The sequence below is a fragment of the Schistocerca nitens genome, chromosome 1 (assembly GCF_023898315.1).
Source record: "Schistocerca nitens isolate TAMUIC-IGC-003100 chromosome 1, iqSchNite1.1, whole genome shotgun sequence".
Lineage (NCBI taxonomy): Eukaryota > Metazoa > Arthropoda > Insecta > Orthoptera > Acrididae > Schistocerca > Schistocerca nitens.
The window spans coordinates 1298582365-1298608607 of NC_064614.1; the positions used below are offsets into that span (position 1 = coordinate 1298582365).

The 26243-nt window shown below is 41.1% G+C and overlaps 1 protein-coding gene across 1 annotated transcript in view; it reads left to right on the plus strand.

Annotated features, from left to right (window-relative positions):
- The window catches only part of LOC126202228 (protein YIF1B), a 77632-nt gene that overhangs the window by 15272 nt on the left and 36117 nt on the right, over positions 1-26243 (plus strand). Inside the window, exons 2-3 of the mRNA XM_049936846.1 lie at positions 9594-9770; positions 23009-23265. Of these exons, the coding sequence (XP_049792803.1) occupies positions 9594-9770; positions 23009-23265 (434 nt within the window). The remainder of the gene's footprint in view (positions 1-9593; positions 9771-23008; positions 23266-26243) is intronic.

Below are 26243 nucleotides of genomic sequence, written 5' to 3' on the forward strand. Positions count from 1 at the left end.
CTTTCACAGTTATGACTAAACGAAGGATACCGTTGAATCATAAAGCAATTATCTTTCAAATAAAGAAAACTAACAAAGTATCTAGAACTGTTACCAAGATACAGACAGCATTTTTAAAAAAATTCCAAATTTCACATCTTCAAGATGGTGTTTGCAGTGTAGTCTTTGCAGGCCTGTGTCTTGGGGCAGGAATTTTTTGGAAGAAAACAAAAAATATGTGATTCTTACTTACTCCTGAATTTTAACATATTCTAAATTCAATAACATCCGGGACTATGAAGGTAACCCCCCTGCCTGAAGTGACACGGATTATGCCAGATGCTATGTTTTTGTGTTATTTCATAGTTTATTTGATTTGCTGTATATTCCTGCCTGAACTGTAAAAACCGTCTTTATTGTTTATAAAGAAAACATGTCATCTGCTACAGTTAGTTAACTCATTAATTTTTCAAGCATAAAATTACCCAGTAGAACATTTCATCACATACTGTTCCCTGTTGAATGCAAGCTCATTTCCTGCTTTGTAACACTTTAAGGGTCTGCTTCCTACAGCGAAAATGTGGTCTAATGTTATTGATTTATGAAAATACTGTCTGTTAAAAGCTGTAGTCAAGTTACAGTAAATAAACAGTAGCTGCAGTGAGTATCTTCTATTACTGTGCTGTGTGAAAAGCAGTACTGTATATTACCTGGTCAACAAGTAAGACATTCATAAAACCAGACTGCAAATCTATTAGTAAATTGTGCTCAGAAAGGGAACTACTCTGCTGTGCATTGTCTATGGCTGTAGTTATCAATTAATTTTTTCCCTGTTTTATCTAGATACTTCAGAATATTTAAGTTTGTTTTGGAGAAGAGATTAATGAACAAATATGTTATGCATATGCTGCACAAATGTTCATTATATAATTTGGTATTTCAGTGGAGTCATCTGAATTCTTGCACTTGAGAAAGTTACTGTTTGCCTTCAGTGGCTTCACTCGGGCTGTTCCCTTTAAAAAATGTGTGTAAAAATATGTAATTGGTATGTACAATAAATTTTGCTTTAGGCTACCACAAGAGGTAAATAAAAATAGGGATAAAGAGGAATATTCAGTATGATTTGTGAGTTTTTCCAGTAATGTAGAAAAAGTGAAAAATACCAATGGCGATTTTTTTAAATGGTCTAATGTACAGATCAGTCTGTCACAATAACAACAATTCTTTTACTTCCACGTTCGTTGGCTTCATCAAGTAACAATCAGACTATGAATATACGCACCAAAAGATGACGTCACAGCAGCCATTAACATTACATCAGTAGTCAAAGCTAATAAAACATATCAAATATCCCTTTTGACTCAAAAATAGTAGTTAATTTTTTATGTCTCAGTGTTGTTAGTAATTATTCTCTCACTTCAGTGATTTTGAGTTTTTTGGTTAGGCTCCATGACACTACTATTTTCACTATAACAACAAGTCTTAAGTTGTTAAAGTATTTTCTGTTGTGAGCTACTCACCCTAATGCTTCTCCTTTTATCTTTGTCTGCCCTCGTTGCCACTATAAAGGTGGGTCCCCACATCCTGGGGTCAAGTGCCCTGCCCTTGCTTTTTAATCTCCCCCAACCTACCCCTCTCTCCTCTTGGAGGGAAGAACTGTTTGCCATTTTTATATGTGGCTGTCAATAATACAACCCTGTTCGAGATTTTAATATACATTTGGTTTGCTGCTCATCTCCTAGCATTCTGGTCCTTGATTCCCATGCAACTGACCAACCTACAAGGTGTATAACTTTGCTTCTGCCATTTTTCCCCAACATTTGAGGCTTTAATGAAACATGTTGGTTACACATGTATCATTCAAAGTATTTTCCATCGTTTGCCACTACTTTCTCCAACCTTTCGGGCAGTGTATGAATCCCGTGTCGAAAAAATTGTTCATCTTTTGAAGCGATCCACGAATAGATCCAATGTGTGACTTCTTCATAAGATCGGAAGTGTTGGTCAGCCAGCCAGGCCATGCGCCACTGATCTCAACAGGTGATAGTCAGAGGGAGCAATGTCTGGAGAATACGGCGGGTGGGGTAGTACTTCCCATTTTAACATTTCCAAGTACGTTTTGACCTCTTTTTGCAATGTGGGGTCGAGTGTTGTGCTGCAAAATCACTTTATTGTGCCTCTTGCTGTATTGCAGCCGTTTGTTTTTTAATGCTCTGCTCAGACGTATTAACTGCAACATTCGATAACGAGCACCTGTGATTGTTTCACTTTGTTTTAACACCTCATAGTACATGACGCCAAGCTGGTCCCACCAAATGCAAAGCATGATCTTGGAGCCGTGAATATTCGGTTTGGCTGACGACGTGGAAGCATGACCAGGATATCCCCATGATTTTTTGCATTTAGAGTTATCATAATGAACCCATTTTTCGTCCCCCGTCATAATATGATGCAGAAATCCCTTCTATTTTTGCCCCTAAAGCAACTGTTCACAAAACCCACAAATGCTGTTCAATGTCTCTTGGTTTCAGCTCACACAGGACCCAAGTTCCTTCTTCCTGAATGATGCCCATAGCCTTGAGACGTTTTGGAAATGGCTTGCTGTGTCACTCCCACTAAGCATGCCAATTCTTCTTGAGTCTGACACGAGTCTTCACTCAGCAATGTCTCCAATTCTGCATCTTCAAGAACATTCTCTCTTCCACCACTATGCCAGTCTACGACATTAAAATTACCATTCTTGAAGCATTGAAACCACTCAAGACACATTCTTTCACTATTAGCATCCTTACCATACGTATTTGAGAGCATTTGATGAGACTCAGGTGCTGTTTTCATCATATTGAAACAAAACAGTAACATCTCCCACAAATGACGAGAATTAGGCTCGTAAACTGACATTTTCAATCAAGAACATCTTTATGATGCAGACACAAATCAACTAATGTTTGAATTAGGTTATGTTGACTGAGATCCAAGCTAACTGCATGACGTCTGCAATCTGTCTCTTTTGACCGCTACTTACCGTTGTTGCCACCTATCGGCAAATGGCAGAAGCAAAGTTGGACACCTTGTAGTATTTCCTGTAACTGACAGCTTACAGCAGCCCGTGGCTGCTGCATAGTTGTGGTACTTGCTTCTTCTTAACATCCCACAATATGTTAAAGTTTCTCAGTATTGTTATGTCTGCTCTATTCTCATACACTTACACTTTATGCACCTATACACCCCACTCTTGACAACTGACTACCCTGTTTTCCATCTGTAATATTAAGCACTCTGAGCCAGTTCTATTTCTTCCATCTGTTGTGCCAACTTCTGACCAGTTTCTGGCCCTCACCATCTACTTGCAACACTAAGTTTTGTGACGGCCTTCATAGCGACAACACTTCGCTGTAGAAACGGCCTACGAAGTCACCGCCACACTTTTAATAGCGGGCCGACCGGTCCGCTGGAACAGTGAACAGAAAGATGAAAACCCAAACACTCGGATTAAATGAAAGTCGGTACTTATCTTTATTAACGACGATACAGAACACAGTGATGAACATGGTCTACAGAAATCTGTCTACTTCGAGTCGGAGCGGCTTGGTCAGCGTCGGCTGACGACAAACAACAACTCTGCTGCGATGAACACACAACTGACTAGCAGGTACACAATTCGGTGGCGAGTATACAACTGAGCGGCGAATCCAGAACTGTCCTAGCGCTCGCGACTCCAGCGCTTAAGAAGCCAGAAGCCAGCGGTGGCGCGCGCAGACTTGCGGCGATTTCCTGTATCGCTGGCGCTGCTTATGCGGACGGCGTCCGGACTTTGATGCTGCCAACCTTTTGGCAGCGGGCTCGGTTGGCATTACTGGCTAGGATATAACACTCCTCCCCCCCAAATCGCCGCACCGTCGTTGAATAATGACGTGGCGAGCGTCGACGGCGGGGGAGGGGTCTGGCCGCAGACGTAGCAGAAGAGACCGGGGCGGAGACTGTTGTCGGTGGCAGTCCCCGGTCCGCACCCCAGCATTGGCTGCGCGGGGCCTCGGGAAACACCGACTGAAAACCGAGGTCAGGGTGCACGCCTGTGACCACGGGCGCAGCTTCTGGTACTGGTCGCGACGGGGCGTTGGGACCCACGAAGAGAGGCAGCGTCTCCTGACGCTGCGTCGACGGCTGCTGAGTGGGCGCCGGACAAGGCGCTGCGGTGTCAGACTCCTTGGGGGCGCCCAAGGAAAGCGGCTGCAGTACAGGCTGCACAGCCACCGCTTGGGAAGGCGGCCCAGCTGAGGGGTCGACGTCCATCAGCTCCGAAGGCGGTGGCGACTGAAGAGGGACCGCAGGCGCCGGAGCGACCACCCGGGGCGCTCCCGCATGAAGCTGCGCGGGAGGCATCAACGGGACGGGCTGTCGGCGTGGTAGCGGCGACGGCTGCTGCTGCTGCCCTGGGGGCGGCAGCGAAGTCGGAAGGCGCGGCTGGAACCCGCCGCGGACCAAATCTGTGGACAAAGAACGAGCGGCAGAATCCGGGCGGCCAGCGCGGCGCAACTGGTTCTGATGCCTCCTGTGCACCCCAGTAGCACCTTGAACAGTATAAAAACCGCGACCCTGGACACGTATCACGGTACCACGTTCCCAACGACGGCGACCGTGATAAACTCTGAAAAAAACGGCGTCGTTGCGCTGAAAACGCGTGCGATGCTCAGAAGCGGCGGGTCGATCCGGGGGGTGCAACAACCGTAGTAGGGTGTGATGACGACGGCCGTGGAGAAGCTCCGCAGGCGAAGGGCCGTCGCGTGGCGTGGTCCGGTACGACGACAGGAACGTGATGAGGGCCTGCTGACGAGAGTGCGTAGCACGAAGGTGGTCCATATGATCCTTGAATGTGCGGACAAAACGTTCCGCTGCACCATTCGATTGAGGGTGGAACGGCGGAGTAAGAACATGGCGAATGCCATTGGCAGAACAAAAACTTTCAAATTCAGCAGAGGTAAATTGTGGACCATTGTCAGACACTAAAACTTCTGGAAGACCCTCAATACAAAAAACTGAAGTCAACGCCTGTATAGTTTGTGCAGACGTTGTAGGCTGCATGGGCACAACAAACGGAAAATTACTAAATGCATCTATCACGATGAGCCAACGAGAATTCCAATATGGACCAGCGAAATCAATATGTACTCGCTGCCAGGGACCGGCAGGGCGTGCCCACTCAAAATAGCGTTGAGGCGGAGCAGCTTGGTGTTCGGCACACGTCGAACAATCTGTAGACATCTGCGTAATCTGCTTATCAATGCCGATCCATGTACAATGACGGCGGGCAAGCTGCTTGGTGCGGACCACTCCCCAATGACCTTGATGCAACAAGTCGAGGACCTTGGATTGGAGCACTTGGGGAACCACTACACGAAGCTGGTCATTCTCGGTGCGTAACAGCAAAACTCCGTGCGAAACGGACAACAGATGACGTTGCGGATAATAGCGACGAACCACAGGATCCGATATGTCCTTTGCCTTGGACGGCCAACCACGTTGAACAAAACGTAATAGTAAACTCAGATGAGGATCCGTAGCTGTCTCACGTGCCACCTGACGATAATCAATCGGAAAATCCCGGAGGGATTGATGCTCATCGGCGTCAATCTGATGGCAAGAGTCGTCAGAGGAATCGAAGACATCATCCGCAGCAATCGGCAATCTAGAAAGCGCGTCAGCGTTTGCATGCTGAGCTGTAGGGCGATACAGTATCTCATACTGGTATTGTGATAACAAAAGAGCCCAACGTTGTAGTCTCTGAGCTGTCCGCTGAGGAACTGGTTTAGACGGATGAAACAGTGACGTCAGGGGCTTGTGATCTGTTACTAAATAGAATTGTCTACCATAGAGGTAGTGATGGAATTTTGTGACACCGAACACAATAGCCAACGCTTCCTTGTCCAATTGGCTATAATTACACTGAGCTTTGTTTAGCAATTTAGATGCGAACGCAATAGGACGTTCGGTGTTACCGACTCGGTGAGACAACACAGCACCGAGGCCGAAAGAAGAAGCATCACAAGCTAACACCAGAGGCTTGTTAGGGTCGTAATGGACCAGACAACGATCATTCAATAAAGCCTCTTTGAGCTGCTGAAAGGCTGATTGGCAATCAGCTGACCACACAAACGGAACATTCTTACGGCGGAGACGATGCAACGGTGCAGCAATCTGTGATGCATTAGGTATAAACCTAATATAATATGTCAATTTGCCAAGAACTGCTTGCAATTCATGCAGATTGCGAGGGGCGGGCAAATCACGAATAGCTGCTAAATGTGACTGGGAGGGATGAATGCCTTGAGCATTAATAACATGACCCAGATACTCCAACTCCGTAAGGAAAAATGAACATTTATCGATGTTGCAACGTAGGCCTGCCTGAGACAACACTGTAAACAAACACTCCAAATTACGGAAATGTTCAGCAGGCGTCCGACCGGACACAACAATATCGTCTAAATAGTTGCAACACGATGGCACATTAGCCAAAAGTTGGGACAAAAAACGTTGAAAAACAGCTGGAGCTGATGCACAACCAAAAGGCAAACGCAGAAAACGGAACAACCCCAACGACGTGTTTATGACAAAATACTGTTGTGATTGCTCGTCGAGGGGCAATTGCAAATATGCTTCACGGAGATCAATTTTGGAAAAGAAACGAGCTTCCCCTAACTTATCCATCAGCTCGTCCGGTCTAGGCAAAGGAAAAGAATCAATGACAGTCTGAGGATTAACTGTCGACTTAAAATCAGCACACAAACGTAACTTGCCAGACGGTTTCTTTATAATAACTAAGGGAGAAGCCCACCGGCTCGCTGAAACGGGTTGAATAACACCGTCGTTTTGCCAACGACGAAGTTCATCTTCTACAGGTGCCCGGAGGGCGTGAGGCACTGGACGAGCACGAAAAAATCGAGGCTGAGCATTATCTTTTAACGTAATATGAGCGGCAAAGTTCGCAGCACAACCGAGTTCGTCTTTAAATATGTCACTGTATCGTTTACACAAATCGGTTATGCTGTCTTGAGGAACAACAACAGCATTAAGTTGCAACACATTGTCTTGGATAGACAGGCCAAACAAGTCAAAACAGTCTAATCCGAAAATGTTTACACTGTCTGTAGCGCGGAGCACTGTGAATGAAACTGTTTTTGTATTGCCACGGAATGTGGCTGGCACGCTACATACACCTAACACAGGAATTTGTTCTCCACTATAAGTAGCCAAAGAATGTTTTGCCGCTGAAAGTTTAGGGCGGCCGATAGCCGCATACGTAGCACTATTTATGAGAGTCACAGACGCACCAGTGTCTAATTGAAAATTGAAGGTCTTATCCTGGATGCGTAGCTTCACAAATAGTTTATTACACTGTCTCTGGATCGGTGCAGCGGAGGCGGAAGACACAAAATCTGCGCGTTTAGCGCGTGTTCGCTGCTTACGACAACTCATGGGTTGGGCGGGTGGAACAACAACTCCCGCTTCACTTGCAGTCTGTACATTACTTTTTACAGCGTTTGAATTACGCTTGGGTCGCATAGCAGAGGGCTGGGTGGGTGGCTTATTGCGAACAAGTTTATTACCCACACGAACCGTGGAAGAGTCTTTAAACGCGACCTTCTGGGCGGGCTGGCTTTGAAGAACATGAATATCCATGGGCTGGGCAGCACTAGAATTGTTCTTGCATTTACGCAAACAGTCTGGATGTGTCCTTTCCTTTGACAAAAGTGACAAACCGCGTTTCGTAACGGGCAACATTCACGAGGATCAGCAAGAACACACTTAGGGCAAGACTTAAGTCTATCATTTTGCACACGCGGCTGACGAATGTGTTTAACATGACGCGGCCGGCTAGTGTTTACAGTCTGACTCTGCCGGTGGGGCCGCGGGCGTGACATAACTTGCTTAGCACAGGCAATTTGAGAAATACATGGCTGATCTAACTCACACTCAGCATAGTCAAAAGTATCTTGGGCTTCAATGATGTTCATCACAGTCTCTAATGACGGGTCAGGCAACTTTAAGATAGCAGCACGAATACGAGAATCTGCAATGTTTTGAGTAATAGCGTCTCGTAACATGACATCACTGTAGGAAGCTCCACACACACAATTAAATCGGCACTGACGGGTGAGGCCCCGTAAATCTGTTAACCACTGTTTATTAGATTGATGTGGCAGTTTCTTTAATCTGAAGAACTTGAATCTGGCCGCTGCCACATGAACTCGCGACTCGAAATACTCAGCAAGCTTGGTAACAACAACGTCATAGTCTAAAGCTTCTGGCTTGGATTCCGGGAACAACTTACAAAGTAGTCTATAGACTTCCACGCCTGCAGTGGAAATTAAATAAAGCTGCCGCTCATTACCTGTGATTTTGTAGACTGACATGTGCGCCTGCAACTGCGCGAAATATTCTTGCCATTCTTCTCGTGATGCCTCAAAAGCACGAAAAGGCGGTGCTGCCTGTGCTTGTTCCTTGTGTGGTGGTGGATTAGCCGCTTGTTTGGCGATTGCTTCCACCAGACTTTGTATTTGCTGACTCTGTAACAAGATCAACTGTTGTAATTCGGCAGACATAGTGAACACAAATTAAACCAGCCCCCAAAATTCTATCTCAAGAAACAAGTTGAACCAGCCCTGCACACGAGTTCGGAAGTCCTCGTCGCCAGTTTTGTGACGGCCTTCGTAGCGACAACACTTCGCTGTAGAAACGGCCTACGAAGTCACCGCCACACTTTTAATAGCGGGCCGAGCGGTCCGCTGGAACAGTGAACAGAAAGATGAAAACCCAAACACTCGGATTAAATGAAAGTCGGTACTTATCTTTATTAACGACGATACAGAACACAGTGGTGAACATGGTCTACAGAAATCTGTCTACTTCGAGTCGGAGCGGCTTGGTCAGCGTCGGCTGACGACAAACAACAACTCTGCTGCGATGAACACACAACTGACTAGCAGGTACACAATTCGGTGGCGAGTATACAACTGAGCGGCGAATCCAGAACTGTCCTAGCGCTCGCGACTCCAGCGCTTAAGAAGCCAGAAGCCAGCGGTGGCGCGCGCAGACTTGTGGCGATTTCCTGTATCGCTGGCGCTGCTTATGCGGACGGCGTCTGGACTTTGATGCTGCCAACCTTTTGGCAGCGGGCTCAGTTGGCATTACTGGCTAGGATATAACACTAAGCAACCCCCTCCCCTTGTCACTTAAAATGTGTATAAAGAGTGGAAGCCTCCATGTGCCCGACAACCTGAGAAGTCTGAATTATTGTGAAAGGGTATCACTTTTTCTTTTAATTTGTTCCTCTTTCTTTTTGTTTTACAATTTTTTCCACAGATTTTCTGTTTTCTGCTGTTTTGTATGAATTGCTCAAGTTTTTCACTTGCATCTCACTTCTTGCAGTTACTATCTTTTGTTTTTACCAATTACTTGCCTGCTGCCTTAAACTATTATTACAATGTTGAATCTTTACTGTACTCTTATTTTTCAGTCAAGTAATAATAAGATAATTTATTGTGATTATTGTATATATGTGTCTGTTGTCCTTGTATGTCATTTCATATATTTTCTTTTATTACTGGTTTCAGCTGCAAGCAGGAAAAAGCACTATGTTAGTGACAGTTCTGTTACCAGCTCACCTGCATCAAACTATCCACCACCATACAATCCGTATGCTGCAAGTCCTCAAGGGCCAGTCCTGCAACCTGGTGTCAGTCCGTACATTGACACAAGAGCTTCCCCTCCTCCATATGGGGCACCACCAGGTTAGTGACACTCCCTTCTTCTTTGTTTAGAATACTATTTTCTGCTTTTTTTGTGATCACGCATTTCAGTTGGTTAATAAAATTGATCTGTGATCGTTCTCAGTGAGAATTCTTTGGATGGCACAGAACAGGGAAGAAGCATGTTTATGTGTTGACTAGGGCACATTCATCCAAGAGAACTGAGGACTGCTCTTTATTCACCCAGGGTGGATCCTGACTTTGTTATCTTACTCACGAACAAGGATAATGCTACAGTGATGTTCTGGAAGCAAGATTATGTTCAAAAGATGTATTATTTTCTTTGAGATCCTGTGTATCACAGCCTCAGTGCTGATCCAACAAACAAGGGTGGGTAGGAAGAGTAATAACCTCCAGAAGCAAAGTTTGTTGTTGCAAGAGAAGAGTTTTAGCTTTTTCTCTGCTGTCCCCATAGCCTATATAGCTGTCCGAAAATCCACAAGGAAGGGATTCCTCTGAGACCTATTGTCAGTAACATTGTTGACCTGACGTACCTTGTAGGTCGGTGTGTGCATCAAATTAGGAACTTGGCGGGTTTCTCTGTCGATAGGAGTTTGTTTCAATGACTGACATTTTATTAAGTGCTGATGTGGTCTCTGTTTTGACTCACATTCCTCTGCCTCATTCATTACTGTTAATTGATGTTAGGTTTGGTGTTGAATTAACTAACCTGTTTGACATGTGCTGACTTCCACTTACTTTTAATTCAGTGTCCAGTTCTATGAGCAGACAGATGGAGTCATTATGGTGAGCCCTATGTCATCTAATTATTATTGCCAATCTGTGTATGGAAGATTTCGAGGGGCCAGCATGCCTTTTTAAATATGGAGATGATACTTTTGTTGTTTGTCATGGAAGTAGTGATTCAAAATTTTGATCATCTGAATATTTGTTCACTGCAGGTTCCAAAGAATGCCTTCCTTCCCTCCCGTGGTGTGATGATCAGGAGGAGGGTTGGCAGTATGTTGTGACCTCATAAGTGGCCAACTCACACTGGATTGTTTCTTCAGGCTGATAGTTTTCACCATCCAGCTCAGCACGGAGAGGTTCATAGGGCCTGTGTCATCTTAGACCAGGGTGGTTGTAATTTAACACAACCCAAAAAAAGATTTTTTCTAACCCACTTAAAAAACACCATAAAACCCATGGATATTTAATTATGGAAATTTAGTCAACACACAAAATGTTACATACTTAGCATTATACAAAATTAAGAAAAGCCACGATATTTACTGTAGACAACTATTACTGTCACAAGAATTCATTTTATTAATATTGTCTGTTGACTTTTTGACTAATATGAGAAACACAGTTGAAAAAATTTGCATTTCCATAAAAAACTTTAACTTGACATAGAATTATAATGACTGTAAAGTACAATTTGCTCCTTTTTATGTAGAATCATAATGATTGTGCTTACAATTTGCTCGTTTCTGAAAGCACCTAGAAATTTATAGAGCATCACTAATTTCGTGGGTGTTTTCTCTCCTAAAATAATTTCTTAATTTGGCCCTAAAAGTTTGCAAATAGCAAAGATTTTCTCAGTGGATGCAATGCTGGCAGTGCAAGACGTGTGACACTAATACAGTAGTTGTAAATATGTGTGAGTGTCTTAGATAAATTAATCATAGGAATTTAAATGGAACTACTCGGAGGAGACAAAAGTCACGGGGCAGCGATTCAACGCAAATACGGATGGTGGTAGTGTCACATACACGAGGTGTAAAGTGGTAGTGCATTGATGGAACTGTCATTTGTACTCAGGTATTCATGTAAAAAGATTTCCAATGTGATTATAATTGCACAACAGGCATTAACAGACTGTGAACACAGGATGGTAGTTGGAGTTAGAGGCATGGGATATTACATTTCAGAAATCATTAAACAATCAGTATTGTAAGAACCACAGTGTCAAGAGTGTGCTGAAAATACCAAATCTGAGTCATTACCACTTACCTTGGACAACACCGTGGCCGACTTTCTTCACTTAACGACTGAGAGCAGCAGTGTTCGCCTAGAGTTGTCAGTGCTAACAGACAAGCAACACTGTGTGAAATAACCACAGAAATCAATGTGAGATGTGCAACAAACATATCCGTTAGGACATTGTGACAAGATTTGGCATTAATGGGCTATGGCAGCAAATGACAGACTCGAGTGCCTTTGCTAACGGCATGACATCACCTGCAGCGCCTCTCCTGGGCTCGTGACTATATCGGTTGGACTCTGGACGACTGGTAAACTGTGATCTGGCCAGCTGAGTCCCAATTTCAGTTGGTAAGAACTGATGGTAGTGTTCGACTGTGGCTCAGACACCACAAAGCCGTGGACCCAGGTTGTCAATGAGCTGCTGTGAAAGCTGGTGGTGGCTCCATAATGGTGTGGGCTGTGTTTACAAGTCTGGGTCCTCTGACCCAACTGAACCATTCATTGACTGGGAATGGTTATGTTCGTACTTAGAGACCATTTGCAGTCATTCGTGGACTTCATGTTTCCAAACAACAATGGAATTGTTATGGATGACAGTGCACAATGTCACCGGGCTACAATTGTTCACAATTGGTTTCAAGAACATTGTGCACAATTCGAGCAGATGATTTGTCCACCCAGATTGCCCAACACAAATCCCACCAAACATTTATGGGACATAATTGAGAGAACCATGTGTGCACAAAACCCTGCACTGCCAACACTCTAGCAATTGTGAACAGCTATAGAAGCAGCGTTGTTCAGTATTTGTGCAGCAACTCGCAATGACTTGTTGAGTCAATGTCACATTGACTTGCTGTGCCATGCTGGGCAGAAGGAGGTCCAACATGATATAAACCAATTTTACTGTCTGGCTTCTTTAAGTACAAATGTTTTTCTCAACTCTGTCTCTAACCCTTAAAGTTTTCAGCTGAGTCAGTCCACTTCAAAGTCACCTTTTGCCAGCTCAGTTATAGGAAAGATAGATCAGTTGTGCATTACACTGTCTACCAACCATGAATTCAGTAACTAATGTAAACAATGACGTGGCACTTTCGTTAAGGCTTTATTGCCTTGTGCGGGTAGCAATGCCAACAGAATTAGTCTTATTCTGTGGAGACACTGTTTCAAATGAGTTTTATGACCATCATTAAAGATTAGGGCCCTTTTAGGATTTGTAAAGGATGATTTTTGTTTGCATAAGGCAGGTGTCTATTGTATCCTTTGCAGTTGTGAAACAGCATACGTTGGTCAGACCATCAGGAATGTGGAGAACTGATGTACTGAATGCCACACACACACTTTAAACAGCGGAGCAATTCTGCTGTTGCAGAAGGTTGCCTTGTTACTAATCATTCTATGGAATGTATCAAAACAATTTCAGAGATTCTGGCATGTATTTCCAGCTATTGGGATAGTGGTTATAAGGAAGTAATTAAGATTAAATTAGCAAGTTTTTGCTTAAATTCTGCTAGGAACCGTGCTTTCCCTATCTTGTCAGAGAAAGGAACAAGAGTTAATGGTACATGCTTACACGATAACTTCTGATGTGGGTCATCTTTGGTTGTGTGATGGCATTAGTTGTTTATTATGGTTCTTCAATGACATAGTCCTGCCTGCAGAGGGTGTAAATTTTCTTGAACTGTTCTCTCTCATCATATTTGTGCCTTGAAAATGATGGTGTGTTCAACTGTTGAAATATTGTCATGTATCTTGAATAAAGAATCCTCTGCAGATGTAGAAGTTATCTTCAAGCATGCACCAAGGATTTGTGTTGGGACTTTTGCTGTTCATGTTGTACATTTGTGACCTTGCAGGCAATGTTAATAGGGTCATTCCATGTCAATTCAACCACTTTGAGAAAATGTTCCAGCTGATAGTCTCAGATTTGGCTGAAATTTAGCACACCAATGCTACCAAGTGTGGAACACTCATGTACAAAATTTTTAGTTCCCCTGGCAATTAGTTCCAGAATTATGGCTTGTGAAAGAAGGTGGCATGACCCGGAAATTGCAACCCTCATCTGGCAACTTCAGGTCTTAATAACTTTGGAACTATTCCACACAGTCCAGTGAAATTTTTACACCCCAGTAACATCCACTTAGAGAACACATTCTATGAATCAAAACACCAACAACATATTTTTGAGGGAAAATAAAAAATCCAAAATGTGATTTTAAAAATGTACTACGTTAAAAGGTACATGTTGTAGGTGCCCTCATGCCAAATATAATTCACTCAAAAAAGTTTTTTTTTTTTTTTTTTTTTTTTTTTTTTTTAAAGCTTAATTTGGCCTAAACACACACAACTCATCTTGTCCGTATCAGTCACACAAACAGAGTTACATGCACATGAAAATAGAAAAATTTGAAAAATTACCTGAAAAACACGGATTTTCTAAGTGTGGTGGCACAAGAGAGACAAGTGATATCCAAGCCAAATTTCAAACACTGCATAAGTAGACCATAATATAATATGTGGCAAAATTTCAACTTGTTATTGCAAGGCATTTGTGTACAATAAAAGTTGACAGAGATGTATTTGGTTACGTTTCTTTTAACACGATTTAGCAAGTAATAGTGATGATGCAGACAACTTGTTTCAGATAAAGCTGCAGCAATTGTTGGGAACAATGAAGCAACAGAAAGTTAAACAATGGTAGTTTTCAGGGACGGAATGAGTCATTGTTAGGCAGGAACAACAAAGGAAACAAGCAACAATTACAGGTTACTCATGTTTTTAAGATTCCAGTTTAGACTGGTCAGTACTGCTGTGGAAAGTAAATATGGAGGCAGAAGAGTGTACTAGTGGTGCTTTTGTTCAAACAAGTTGCAGTATTGATAGAGCACAAGCATCTGAATGTCATAAAACAACACATGGGACAAAATGTGGCATTTGCTTTGTGCTGTATGATCTGGATGAATCGGACCAAGATTTGTTGCTATGGAGATCCGGGATACACCCTGTGGGCACAAGAAGTACAGTTCCAGGAAACTTTAGTGTTTATCATCATATGAAAGTGTTTCTGGATAAGTATTCTTTTCTACAAAGATGTTGTTTTGATCTATTTCGGATTCATAAGAAGACAGTGAAGTGTAGCCTCAGAGAAATTGATATAAAATCAGTATTGAAAGTGAATCTGTGCATGGGACTTAACATGAAACCAGGACAAAAGCTGTGTTCCAGGCGTGTTACACTGCTAAAATATGAAGAATATTCAGATAATTTACATGACAGTGACGAAGAGTATCAGCCACCTACAACCACAGCGGATGAGCAATTAAATACATGACTGCTCTTGGTTTGTCTCCCATGAAGACACACAAAATTGGAAAAAGAGACAGGCCCAGCTGTGGTAGAAGAAAACTACAAGAAACTCAAATGGAATTAAAACACAAAATAGCTGACACATTAATGGTGGAAGAGGAAGAACTATCTGCTCCAAAGGAACAGAAATCATGCCAGAAATGCTCTGATTTGGACAAAATTGTGCATGATTTGAAAGAAAAATGTGCCATATCCACACGCCAGAAAAAGGTAGCTATTCTTACCCTTGTACCTTCCAGCTGGTCTATTGACTACACTGCAAAGGAATTCAATGTTTCTACATATATGGTAAAGCAAGCTAGGAAAATAAAAGCAACCCAAGGAGTGCTTCCACTACTTCAGCAGGCTCAGGGCAAGCAATTGAGTTCAGAAATAAAGGTGCTAGTTTCAGAGTTTTATGAAAATAGTGACTACAGCCAAATAATGCCTGGGAAAGAAGACTAAGTAACGGTGAAAATGGGAAATGTACATGTACAGATGCAAAAAAGACTTTTGCTATGCAACATATCAGAGCTATATGTAGAATTAAAGGAAAAGTATCCCAATACTAAAGTAGGTTTATCATCTTTTTTCAATCTTCGGCCAAAATGGGTTGTGCCTGTAAAGTGCAAGGGGCACACACAATGTTTGTGTATGTGAGACCCATCAAAATGCTAAGCTGATGTGTGCTGCTGTAAAGGATTCTGGTCTGGATTACAAAGGTCCAATGAAGCTGCTAGTGTGTGACATGAGTTCCTACCAGTGCACGATACACAGGTGTGAAAAGTGTCCTGGTAAGGCAAGTCTTGCAGAACACATGAATAACAAACTGTATGGTGAACTTATGGATGACGATGAACTTGTTTCTTATAAACAATGGACACACATGGATTGCACAAGTCTTGAAACAAAGCAAAATACAGTGGAAGATTTTGTTGAAATGTGTTGTCAAAATATGGACAAACTGACCACACACAGCTTCACAGCAACAGCACAATCGGCAATCTCCAGTTTTGTAAGGATAATTTGAAACAAGATGAAATTAGAGTAATACTAGACTTTTCTGAAAATTATGCATTTATAGTTCAAGGTACCATCCAAGGATATCCTTGGGACAGCAGTCAAGCAACTCTCCAGCCATTTGCGATTTACTATATAGGTGAATCAGGTGGTGTGTCTGTCATGAACCTGTGCGTTTTTAGTAACTGTTTAATTCATGATGCCATTGCAGTTCATGCCCACATTCGCACTGTCATGGCATATGTGAAAAACAAGCTGCCTCACGTACATTTTGCGAAATACTTCAGTGATTGGACAGCTAGTCAGTACAAAAACTGTAAAAATCTCAAAAATTTATGCATGCATTACCACGATTTTCAGATTCACGCAGAATGGAATTTTTTCGCAACAAGTCATGGTAAAAATTTATGTGATGGTATTGGTGCTACCATTAAGTGCATGGTATCACGAGCTAGTCTGCAGCACCCTACAGAAGGTCACATTCTAACACCTCTTCAGTTATTTACCTGGGTACATAAAAATATCTCTGGCATACAATCATTCTGTGTTTCGAAAGATGAGGTGAAATCAGTCGAAGAGTTGCTAAAAAGCAGACTAGAACACGTTAAAACTGTTGCAGGCACGAGGAGCCATCATCACTTCTCTCCAGCGGACTCTGACAATGTGCAGATGAACAGACTGTCTGGTTACAACTATAGGTTCATGCACAACATGTGTGTTCACAGGGTGTCTGACTCAGGATTCAGAAGCAAAAGCAGCAACATACAACCAGGTTGCTATGTTATTGCTGTTTATGATGACAAATGGTACTTAGGATGTGTTGCACAGTGCTGTGAAGCAGAAGGTGATGTATTTGTGAACTTCATGGCACCAGCAAGATCATTTCATTGGCCACGTTTGACAGACAGGTGTTGGATTCCTTTTGAACATATTGTTATAACAGTTCCAGTTCCTACTACAGTGTCAGGAAGACAGTACAATTTGCAACTCAATGTACAGAGTACAGTAGCTAAAGTGTGGGAGAACTTCTGTTCGAAGGACAATCGACTGGTTTTTAGCAGTTAAGGTGCAGTACACATTAATGATAGGGTGTGTTAATCTGTCTGTATGTTGTTGCTTAGTGATTAAACAGTTGTGGGAGAGGATAAGAAGAGGCAGAACAGTTTACGATATGTTTTTACAAAATTGTGTTGTGGAACAATGGCCACATCACCAAAAACATCTGTCAACTTGATTGTACACAAATGTCTTGCAATGACATGCTGAAATTTTGAGATATATATAATTATGGTCTACTTATGCAGTGTGTGAAATTTGGCTTGGATACCATTTGTCCCTTTTGTGCTACCACACTTTGTAAATCCATGTTTTTCAGGTAATTTTTCAAATTTTTCTGTTTTCGTGTGCATGTAACTCTGTTTTTGTGACTGATATGGCCATGATGAGTTCTGTGTGTGTTTAGGCAACATTAAGCTTACCACAAAAAGATTTATACACTTTTTGAGTGAATTATATTTGGCATAGAGGGCACCTATAATATGTACCTTTTAATGTATTACATTTTTAATCGCATTTTGGAATTTTTTATTTTCCCTCAGAAATATGTTGTTGGTGTTTTGATTCATGGAGTGTGTTCTCTAAATGGATGTTACTGGGCTGTAAAAATTTCACTGGACTGTGTGGAATAGTTCCAAAGTTATTATGACCTGAAGTCGGATCTGAAGATAGATTGCCAGATGCGGGTCACGCCACCTCCTTTCACAAGTCATAATTCTGGAGCTAATTGGCAGGGGAAACTAACACTTTGTACACAGGTGTTCCACACATGGTAGAATTAGTGTACTGAATTTCAGTCAAATCTGAGACTATGAGCTAGAGCCCCTGGTTGACTGACATGGAATGAGCCAATAGTAACCTCACACTTTTTGCAGATGATGCAGATATGTAGGCTAAATTCTAGATCAGGGCCAGTGGAAGTCAAGGCGGTGCTTATCTGCTGCTCATAGGTTGGCAACACATCAGTTTTACATAGCCAATAGGATGATTCTTTGACATAACCAATGAGAGGCAAAAACTGAGACAGTGTATTTCTAGCACCGAAATGGAAACCATTGTCTAGTTTGATTTTTTTGGTGTGTTAGTGTGTTTTGAGAAATATGTTTTGTGATTATGGCTGTGATTGCTATAAAGTGGATCAATTTAAGGGATTTAGCTGTGCACGACAATGGCATCTGTTGGTGCATGTCTAGTGGAGTAATTGCAAAGGCGCAAAAGTGTTTCAGATGTGGTGGTGAAATGACTCAAGAGTCAAGGGTTTGTGTGGAGGAAATGATCTGGAAGTGCATCAAAAGCCGCCACTTTGAATAAGTGGATTAATGTTTTATTAATTCAGTCATGGTAGAACATAGGTGGATCAGTTTTTATTAATAAATAGATGCACTTTTAATATATTGATAAGCATTGATCCACCTACCTTCTCCCATGATTTAATTAAATACATCAATCAACCTATCTCCTCCCATAATTCAACTAAAAAATGTATGCTTGCACAGACCTATTGTGTAGCATCAAAGAGCAGAGACATATTCCACTGATTTTTTAAAAATATTCTGGGTTGCAATTCTGTCCTTAATTTGCAGATACTAGCTAGCAGAGTTTAGATAGTTGTGACTCAAACAAACAGCAGATAATTTCTAATCATTTACAGCAATATTTCACCCTTTCTTCCAAATGTATTATTTTGAAATACGTTATCTGCCTACTGCTCTCTCATTGGCTGTGTAATACAAACAGCTGACACACCTTCTTTTGTTCCGATCATACCTCACGGCAGGTGCTGACAACATTCCTGCATTAAACATGTAAGTAGGCCATTGGCCCTATTCTAGACCTTTGCCAACTGTAATGAAATAATGACAGAAAAAATTATACAATTATTCAGTCAGATCTTGATAAGATTTCAAAGTGTAGCAAAGATTTCCATTCATTTAAATGTTCAGAAATGTCAGATTATGCACATCACAAAATGAAAAACGATAGTATCCTACGACTGCAATATCAATTAGTCATAATTTGAGTCAGCCAACTCACACATTGGTTATTGGTCGGAAACGGGGAAAATGCTGTCTACAAAGGAAACATATACACAAATAATGTGACGGATAGGATGAGCAGTGTTCTGTGACTCTGCTAATGACACGATAGTGTATGGGAAAGTGTTCATCATTGAGCGACTGTAGAAAAATACACAGTGACTTAAGACAGAGTTTGTTTGATGTAATGAATGGCAGCTTGTTTTAAAAGTAGAAAAATATGAGTTAATGCAGATGAGTAAGAAAACCAATCCTGTAATATTCAAGTACAGTGTTGGTGGTGTGCTGCTTGACACAGACATGACTATTTAATATCTAGGCGTAACAGTGCAGAGCAGTATGAAATGAAACGAGCACATAATGTCAGTAGTAGGGAAGGCAAATGGTTGACTTTGGTTTGTTCAGAACGATACAGAAGTGTAGCTCATTTGCGAAGGAGACCACCTGTAGAACACTAGTTCAACCCGTTGTTGAGTAATGCTAGAGTGTGTGGGATCCCCACCAGGTCAGATTAAGGGGAGGTTTACTATGTGTGGCCTGAAAAAAGCATGTTCTTTGAGAGAATTTTTTTTCTCAGGATATTTTATAGATATCAATGTCAAATTTGGTCAAAATGTTTATTGATATTTCCTTTACAAAATGGAATTTTGTTGACCGGAAATCTCGAAGAGCAAATGCGGAAGTACCGTCAGAACGAAAAAAAATTTCGATGTAGACCTCCACGTGCGGTATGTCACGTCTGAAATCACAATTGAGTTGACGTTAGAAGTATATAAGATTCTTTAGCAGTTGTACCTCACTTAAGTTATTTGGACCTTAGGAAACAAAATGGTGGGCATTAGAAACAAAATAGTTTTTTCATCGATTTTTCAACTTCGTTGGCCAAGTAAAAATATTTATAGTTGATGGATCGGAATAAGAGTGGTACAACTCCTAGACGATTTAGTTAGCTTCATCAGAAACAAAGAATCATGCCAGTTGGTTCAGTAGATTTGAAGTTGCCACACCGCGCGATAAAAAAAAGTCATTTCGAGAAAAACGCGTTTGAAGTTTTGACTACATATAAATGCAATATTATGCAACGTATGTTCAATCTGATATTCTGGGTCCATAAACTGGTCCTTCCTCTTCCTCATAGAGGGCGTTCTGCTCAATCTGGGCCATCCTGTGCTGCTCCAGAGCTGCTCATACGGCCAGTGACAAGCGGTTTTCAGCCGCTTGAATCTGGTGGTTGTCCGAATGCTTGGTGAACTGCGTCGAATAGAGTCCCAGGGTGATGTCCATCATTGTCATTGGTCTTCAGAATTGTGGAATACCCTTCGTTGAAGCTGCTCACTGCCAGAAAAGTCGCAATCTCCACAATCTTCGCACCAGAATGCAAATGCTTGGGGTCTAACTTCCAAACACAAGTGTTCAAACTTTCACTTGAATTTTGTGTGTTTCCACCCAAGCACCGGTACAATAACTCGTCCTCCGAAAGGGCCTCGTAGATCGGATGAATCACCTTTTGAACTTCTTTGGAGAGCAGCTGGCTGTGTTGATATTCGTCCAGATGTTCGGTAGCCTGTGCAATGCGCCACTTTCACCAACTAGTTTCCCCAGCTGGACAATTTTGATGTTGTGGGCGGTCATCCGCCGAACACTTGTGGAAATACGTTGCCCAAATTGCCTTCTTCATCTGTTCCACTGAATTGGAATGCCGTCGGACTGTCAAGCTGTAGTACATCGTAATCTCCTTGATCACTTGATCCTTGGGCAAGCACATAAAATAATTTTTCCTGGCTACAAAGTCGAAATTCCCAAAAAAACTGATGCGTGAGAAAGGCCAATTTCAGGCAGGTGCATTTTTGTTCAGCCGTGAATTACAAACATTTCCATTCCGTATTTGGAAAAACCATTTCAGGGGTGGATTCTAAACACTTTTACAGATCCAAAAATGCAATTTTAAAAAAAATCGAATTTTTGAACCAAAAGATAGTAAACCGCCCTTTAAAGGAAGACATCAAAGCAGTGCAGGGGCGTGCTGCGAGATTTGTTGCCAACAGGTTTGATGAAGATGCGAATATTAAGAGATGCTTCCTGAACTCAAATGAAAGGAGACAGTGTTCTTTTCTGAAGCATCGTTGAGAAAATTTAGAGAACCGGCAATTGTGGCTGACTCAATAATGCTTCTACTGCCAACAACATACATTTTGCGAAAGGATCATGAAGACAAGATGAGAGAAATTAAGGCCTGTACTGAAAGATATAGACACCAGTATTTTCCGCAACTCATTTGTGAGTGGAACAGGAAAGGGGGTGGTACAGTGTATCCTCTGCTTTGCACTGTATGGTGGCTTGTAGTGTACATATGTTGATGCAGGTGTAAATGAGACTGCTTACAAATCACATGTGCGATGTGGGACCCATGCCAAATTCGACTAATCTGCCTGCAATCCACACACGATCAGAATGAGAAGAAACAGTAGCATGTACCTGGCTAAGTATATTGCACCATTCACTTCTAGTGATTTGCAGAACAAGTACGTACATGTAGAAGACATGAAAGCGGCAGAAAAATGCTATTAGTTGCAGGTCGTGTGATATATTGTCCCCGCCGCACACTTTCCTAGTTGCACATAACTCTAGCTTTCCCTGATTGCATCTCCTTGTGATTGTTTTAGTATCCACATGGTATGTATAGTTTTACATGTTCATTGTCCTTTCAGTTTGATGTTTCCATTTAGAATAAATATTTGTCTGATATGATTAGGTCATGAACATCATATTATTCAATACACATGAATTCAATTTTTGGAAGTGAATAAAATTATTTGGATTTTATCAAGCCTTTCAGGAGAACAAAGAAGTGTCTTGATTTGAGGTTCCTGGTAACCACCCTGTCTTTTGACAAACATTTGAGCCAGCACATTGTCATGATGGGAAAAGATACTACACAGGCCCATTTTGTAGTGAATCTCTCGAATTTGTTTCAGTTTTTGGTTACAAACCTACTTTCCTCTGTGGTTACGGAAATATGTCCATTTTCTGCCAAGTAAATAAATAGCTTTTATTTCCTTCCTCCCTTTCTTTGTTGAACATCATCAGAGTAGAATTAAACACAACTAATGCTTTATCTAGAAATCAGGATTGTACAGTTATGATTTCTCCTCAGTTACAATGTTGAATAACAGTTTTAACTTGTGAGAATCAAACCATCAGTTACTTGTTGTGGAACTCAAACTGTTCGCCCCCTATCTCGTGTGTGGCATCTACTAACTACAAACTTTACCTACAAAAATGTTCTGAAGTATGTAGTGACGAGACAGTTGTTGATGTAATCTTGAATGGAAACTGAATGTGTTAGTAGGCATCACCTTCAATCAGTTTCTGGCAGCTAAAAGTGTTATCTTCAGAGGGAAGAGTATCTGTGTGCTCATATCATCTCAAATTTTCAAGAGAATTTGCTTTATCTCAGAGTTCATTTGAACCATCGAAATATTGTGAAAGCAGAGCAATTCTCAACTGCAAATACAGTGAGCAAAGGCACTAATTTACCCAGAAACTCACTTTGAAGAACTAAGAAACCTTTTGATGGAAATACTTGTGTTAAAGACCTACAGCTGATAGCAAATGAATGCTGTGAAGGGCTCAGTAATATAAGTACTTCTAATAGGCACACAGCTCTCAACGTTTTATCGCTGGATGAAGTAGGCTGCTTCAGCCGTGTGCTTTTTGGAATGTGCTGCAGTTATGATAATCCAGTCAGTCTCAAAATGTTCACAATATGCCTTGCATACCCTCTGAAAACAAGTACTGTTGTATTTGACTTTTTTTTTGTTATGTTTCTCACAGGTTACAGTCAGCGGCCCAGTTATTCACCAATGGATGTGGATCAAGGGTACTCTATACCTGGCCAGTTTCTTAATGAACCACTGGTTGCAAATGTTGCTATGCAATATGGGCAGGCATTGGTTGGATCAGGAAAGCAAATTGTTGATAGAGAGCTGGAGAAATATGTGCCTGTTACAAGACTGAAGTATTATTTTGCTGTAGACACAGCTTATGTAACAAAGAAGCTTGGATTGCTGTTATTCCCCTTCTCACATGGGGTAAGATTCTATAAAAATTCTTCACATTACTGATGTTAATCTATGTGTGTAGAAAATTTTTGAGGTAAGATTTATTAAAATAATGAGTTAAATACACTGTAAAAACATTTACAAGATGTGACTGCTCTCATTATTTAGAAACTATTTGTCGCGCACACACACACACACACACACACACACACACACACACACACGCACACACACCTCTTGTCTGTTTTAGGTTGGATCTGTACGTGATATTTTCCAGCCTACTTTAGAAACACATCCTTAAGAAACTGCTCATCCACTGTGACTAAGATGAAACTTACCACAGCATAAGGAATTGCTTATGTTGAAAACTCTCTCACACTAGTCACAACAGTAAATAGTTTCTTGGTGAAGTGGCTGTGTCATTCCTCTTTACAGAACTCATACAGTAATTAATGGAAGAAGATTATTATTGTTGTTGTTATTATTATTATTATTATTATTATTATTATTATTATATGAATATAATTAGAGGGAAACATTCCACGTGGGAAAAATATCTCTAAAAACACAGATGATGTGACTTACCAAACGAAAGTGCTGGCAGGTCCAATCCCGGGAGCGGAAAGACTTACCTTAGGGGGAAAAAAGGACAGGTATACACTCGCGTCTTTATTCATCATGTCATTCTTGTGTGCACCATGGTGCTTCATTGTTTTGTTGATACAGTCTTTCCAAGAATGTCGTCGTCTGCCACATTTCTATCTGCGAGGTGATTCCCATTCAAAAATTTTCTTTGTATGCCGGTGACATGGCATTTTTCATAAATGTCCATACCAGTTTTAAGCTATTTTTAGTCATTTCTTTCACTGCTTCATTTGTCCTCCTTCTAGCTCTTACTTTGTCATCAATTTTTTTCTCAGTTCTTGATATTCTGGTACTCCTTTGAAAATAATTCATTTCCACACCTATCAGTCATCTTGTAAAGTCAGCATTTAAAATCCATAATTCTGATGCATAGCATAGGATAGATTTAACTATTAGTTTGCCCACTCATTTCTTACCGTTATTGGAAATGTTATTGTAAATTTAAAAAAAAAATAAAAAATAAATCATATGGCCTATTACTTCTCTGCTTTGTTGTATTTTGTATTTTACTTCTGTATTACCCAACCCACTACTGCCAATATGTGCCCCTAAATATTTAAATTTTTCTGACATTCAGATATAGAAGCTGCTCTTTCAGCATAGTAAATTAGTTGGACATTAGCTCACATCCTGTTGAATCTCGTTTTCTGGAATATCTGTTAGTTTGATTGGCAAAAACTGAAATTCCTTGATTATATTCTACATTTAGCTGTAATAAAAATAATAACTATATTTAAGGTTTGGTTTCTACTTCTAAAACATTTTTTTTGTTGTTGATGCTGCTGCTGCTGCTGCTGCTGCTGTTGTCGTCGTCGTCGTCGTTGTTGGCAGTCCGAAGACTAGTTTGATGCAGCTCTCCCTGCTGTTCTATCCTGTGCGTGCATCTCCATCTCTGAATAATTGCTGCAACCTACATCCTTCTGTATCTGTGTGCTGGTTTCATCTCTTAGTCTCACTCCACAATTTTTATATCTCGCACTTCCCTCCAATACTAAATTGATGATTCATTGGTGTCTCAGCAAGTGTCCTGTCAACAAATGCCTTATTTTAGTGAAGTTGTGATACAAATTGCTTTTTCCTCCACAGTTCAATTCAGTGTCTCCTCATTAGTTATTTGGTCTACCCACATAATGTTCAGCATTCTTCTGTAGCATCACATTTCAAAAGCTTCTGCTCTCTTTTTGTGTGAACTGGTTATCACCCTCATACTATTTCTGTAGATTGCTTATCTCCATACAAATGTCATATAAAAAAATTCCTAACACTGAAATTTTTTATTTGATGTTAACAAATTTCTCTTTTTCCGGAAATGCTTTTCTTGTCATTGCCAATCTAAGTTTCCTATCCTCTCTTCTGTGGCTACCATTAGTAATTTAGCTGTACAAATAGCAAAACTCATCTACTACTTTTAATGTCACATTTCCGAATCTAATTCCCTCAGCATCACTTGATTTAATTTTACTACATTCCATTATCCTTGTTCATGTCTGTCTTCCAGTTCTTTTCAAGACACTGTTCAGTATGTTCAGCTGCTCTTCCAAGTCTTTCGCTGTCTGACACAATTGCAGTGTCATTGGCAAACAGCAAAAGTTTTATTTCCTCTCCATGAACATTTATTCTCTTTCCATATTTCTCCTTGGTTTCCTTTACTGCTTGCTCAGTTTACAGATTGAATAACATTGGGGATTGGCTACAGTCCTATCACACTTCCCTTTTTCTTATATTTCACCACACTTTATCCCTTCCTCCAAAGAAATGGTGTTCCTGTATGTAACGATTTTCCTTTACCTCATCACAAGTGTAGGTCCTCCTCCTCTGGTACATGTACCTTATTTCCTACCATACTGCACACATTAGGGCAGAGCACCTGTTTGAAAACCGTATCTCCTTCTTTGTGCATTGAGAAAGTTTTATCCCTCGTAGTTTCCTGATTTTATCTCTATATACTATGTACCCATCTAGACTACTTAAGCCGGCAATCTTTGTAAATAATTTAAAGGTTTTTTATTCTAGCTAGCACTCCTTGCCTTTAAGTTACTCATTATTAAATTATATTAGTCTTCCACAGTTGTTTTTGCAGGTACAAAGGCACATAATTATTTTTAATTTTGATACTGATGATAGCACATTATAAATAATAGCAAATGGGGAGGGGGCCAAAGGAGACATCTGTAATAGCAAATGCATAATTGTGGGCTATTAAATCCAAAAATTGGAAACTGAAATTGTAACAAAAAAAGGGTCTCATAGTGAGTACCTGTCAATGTGCAATGTGCAAGATGAAATCAGTACCTAAAAGAGGGAAGAAAATGATCTAGTATTTTAAGACCAAAGAAGGAAAGAAGATAGCTCCGGCACCACCA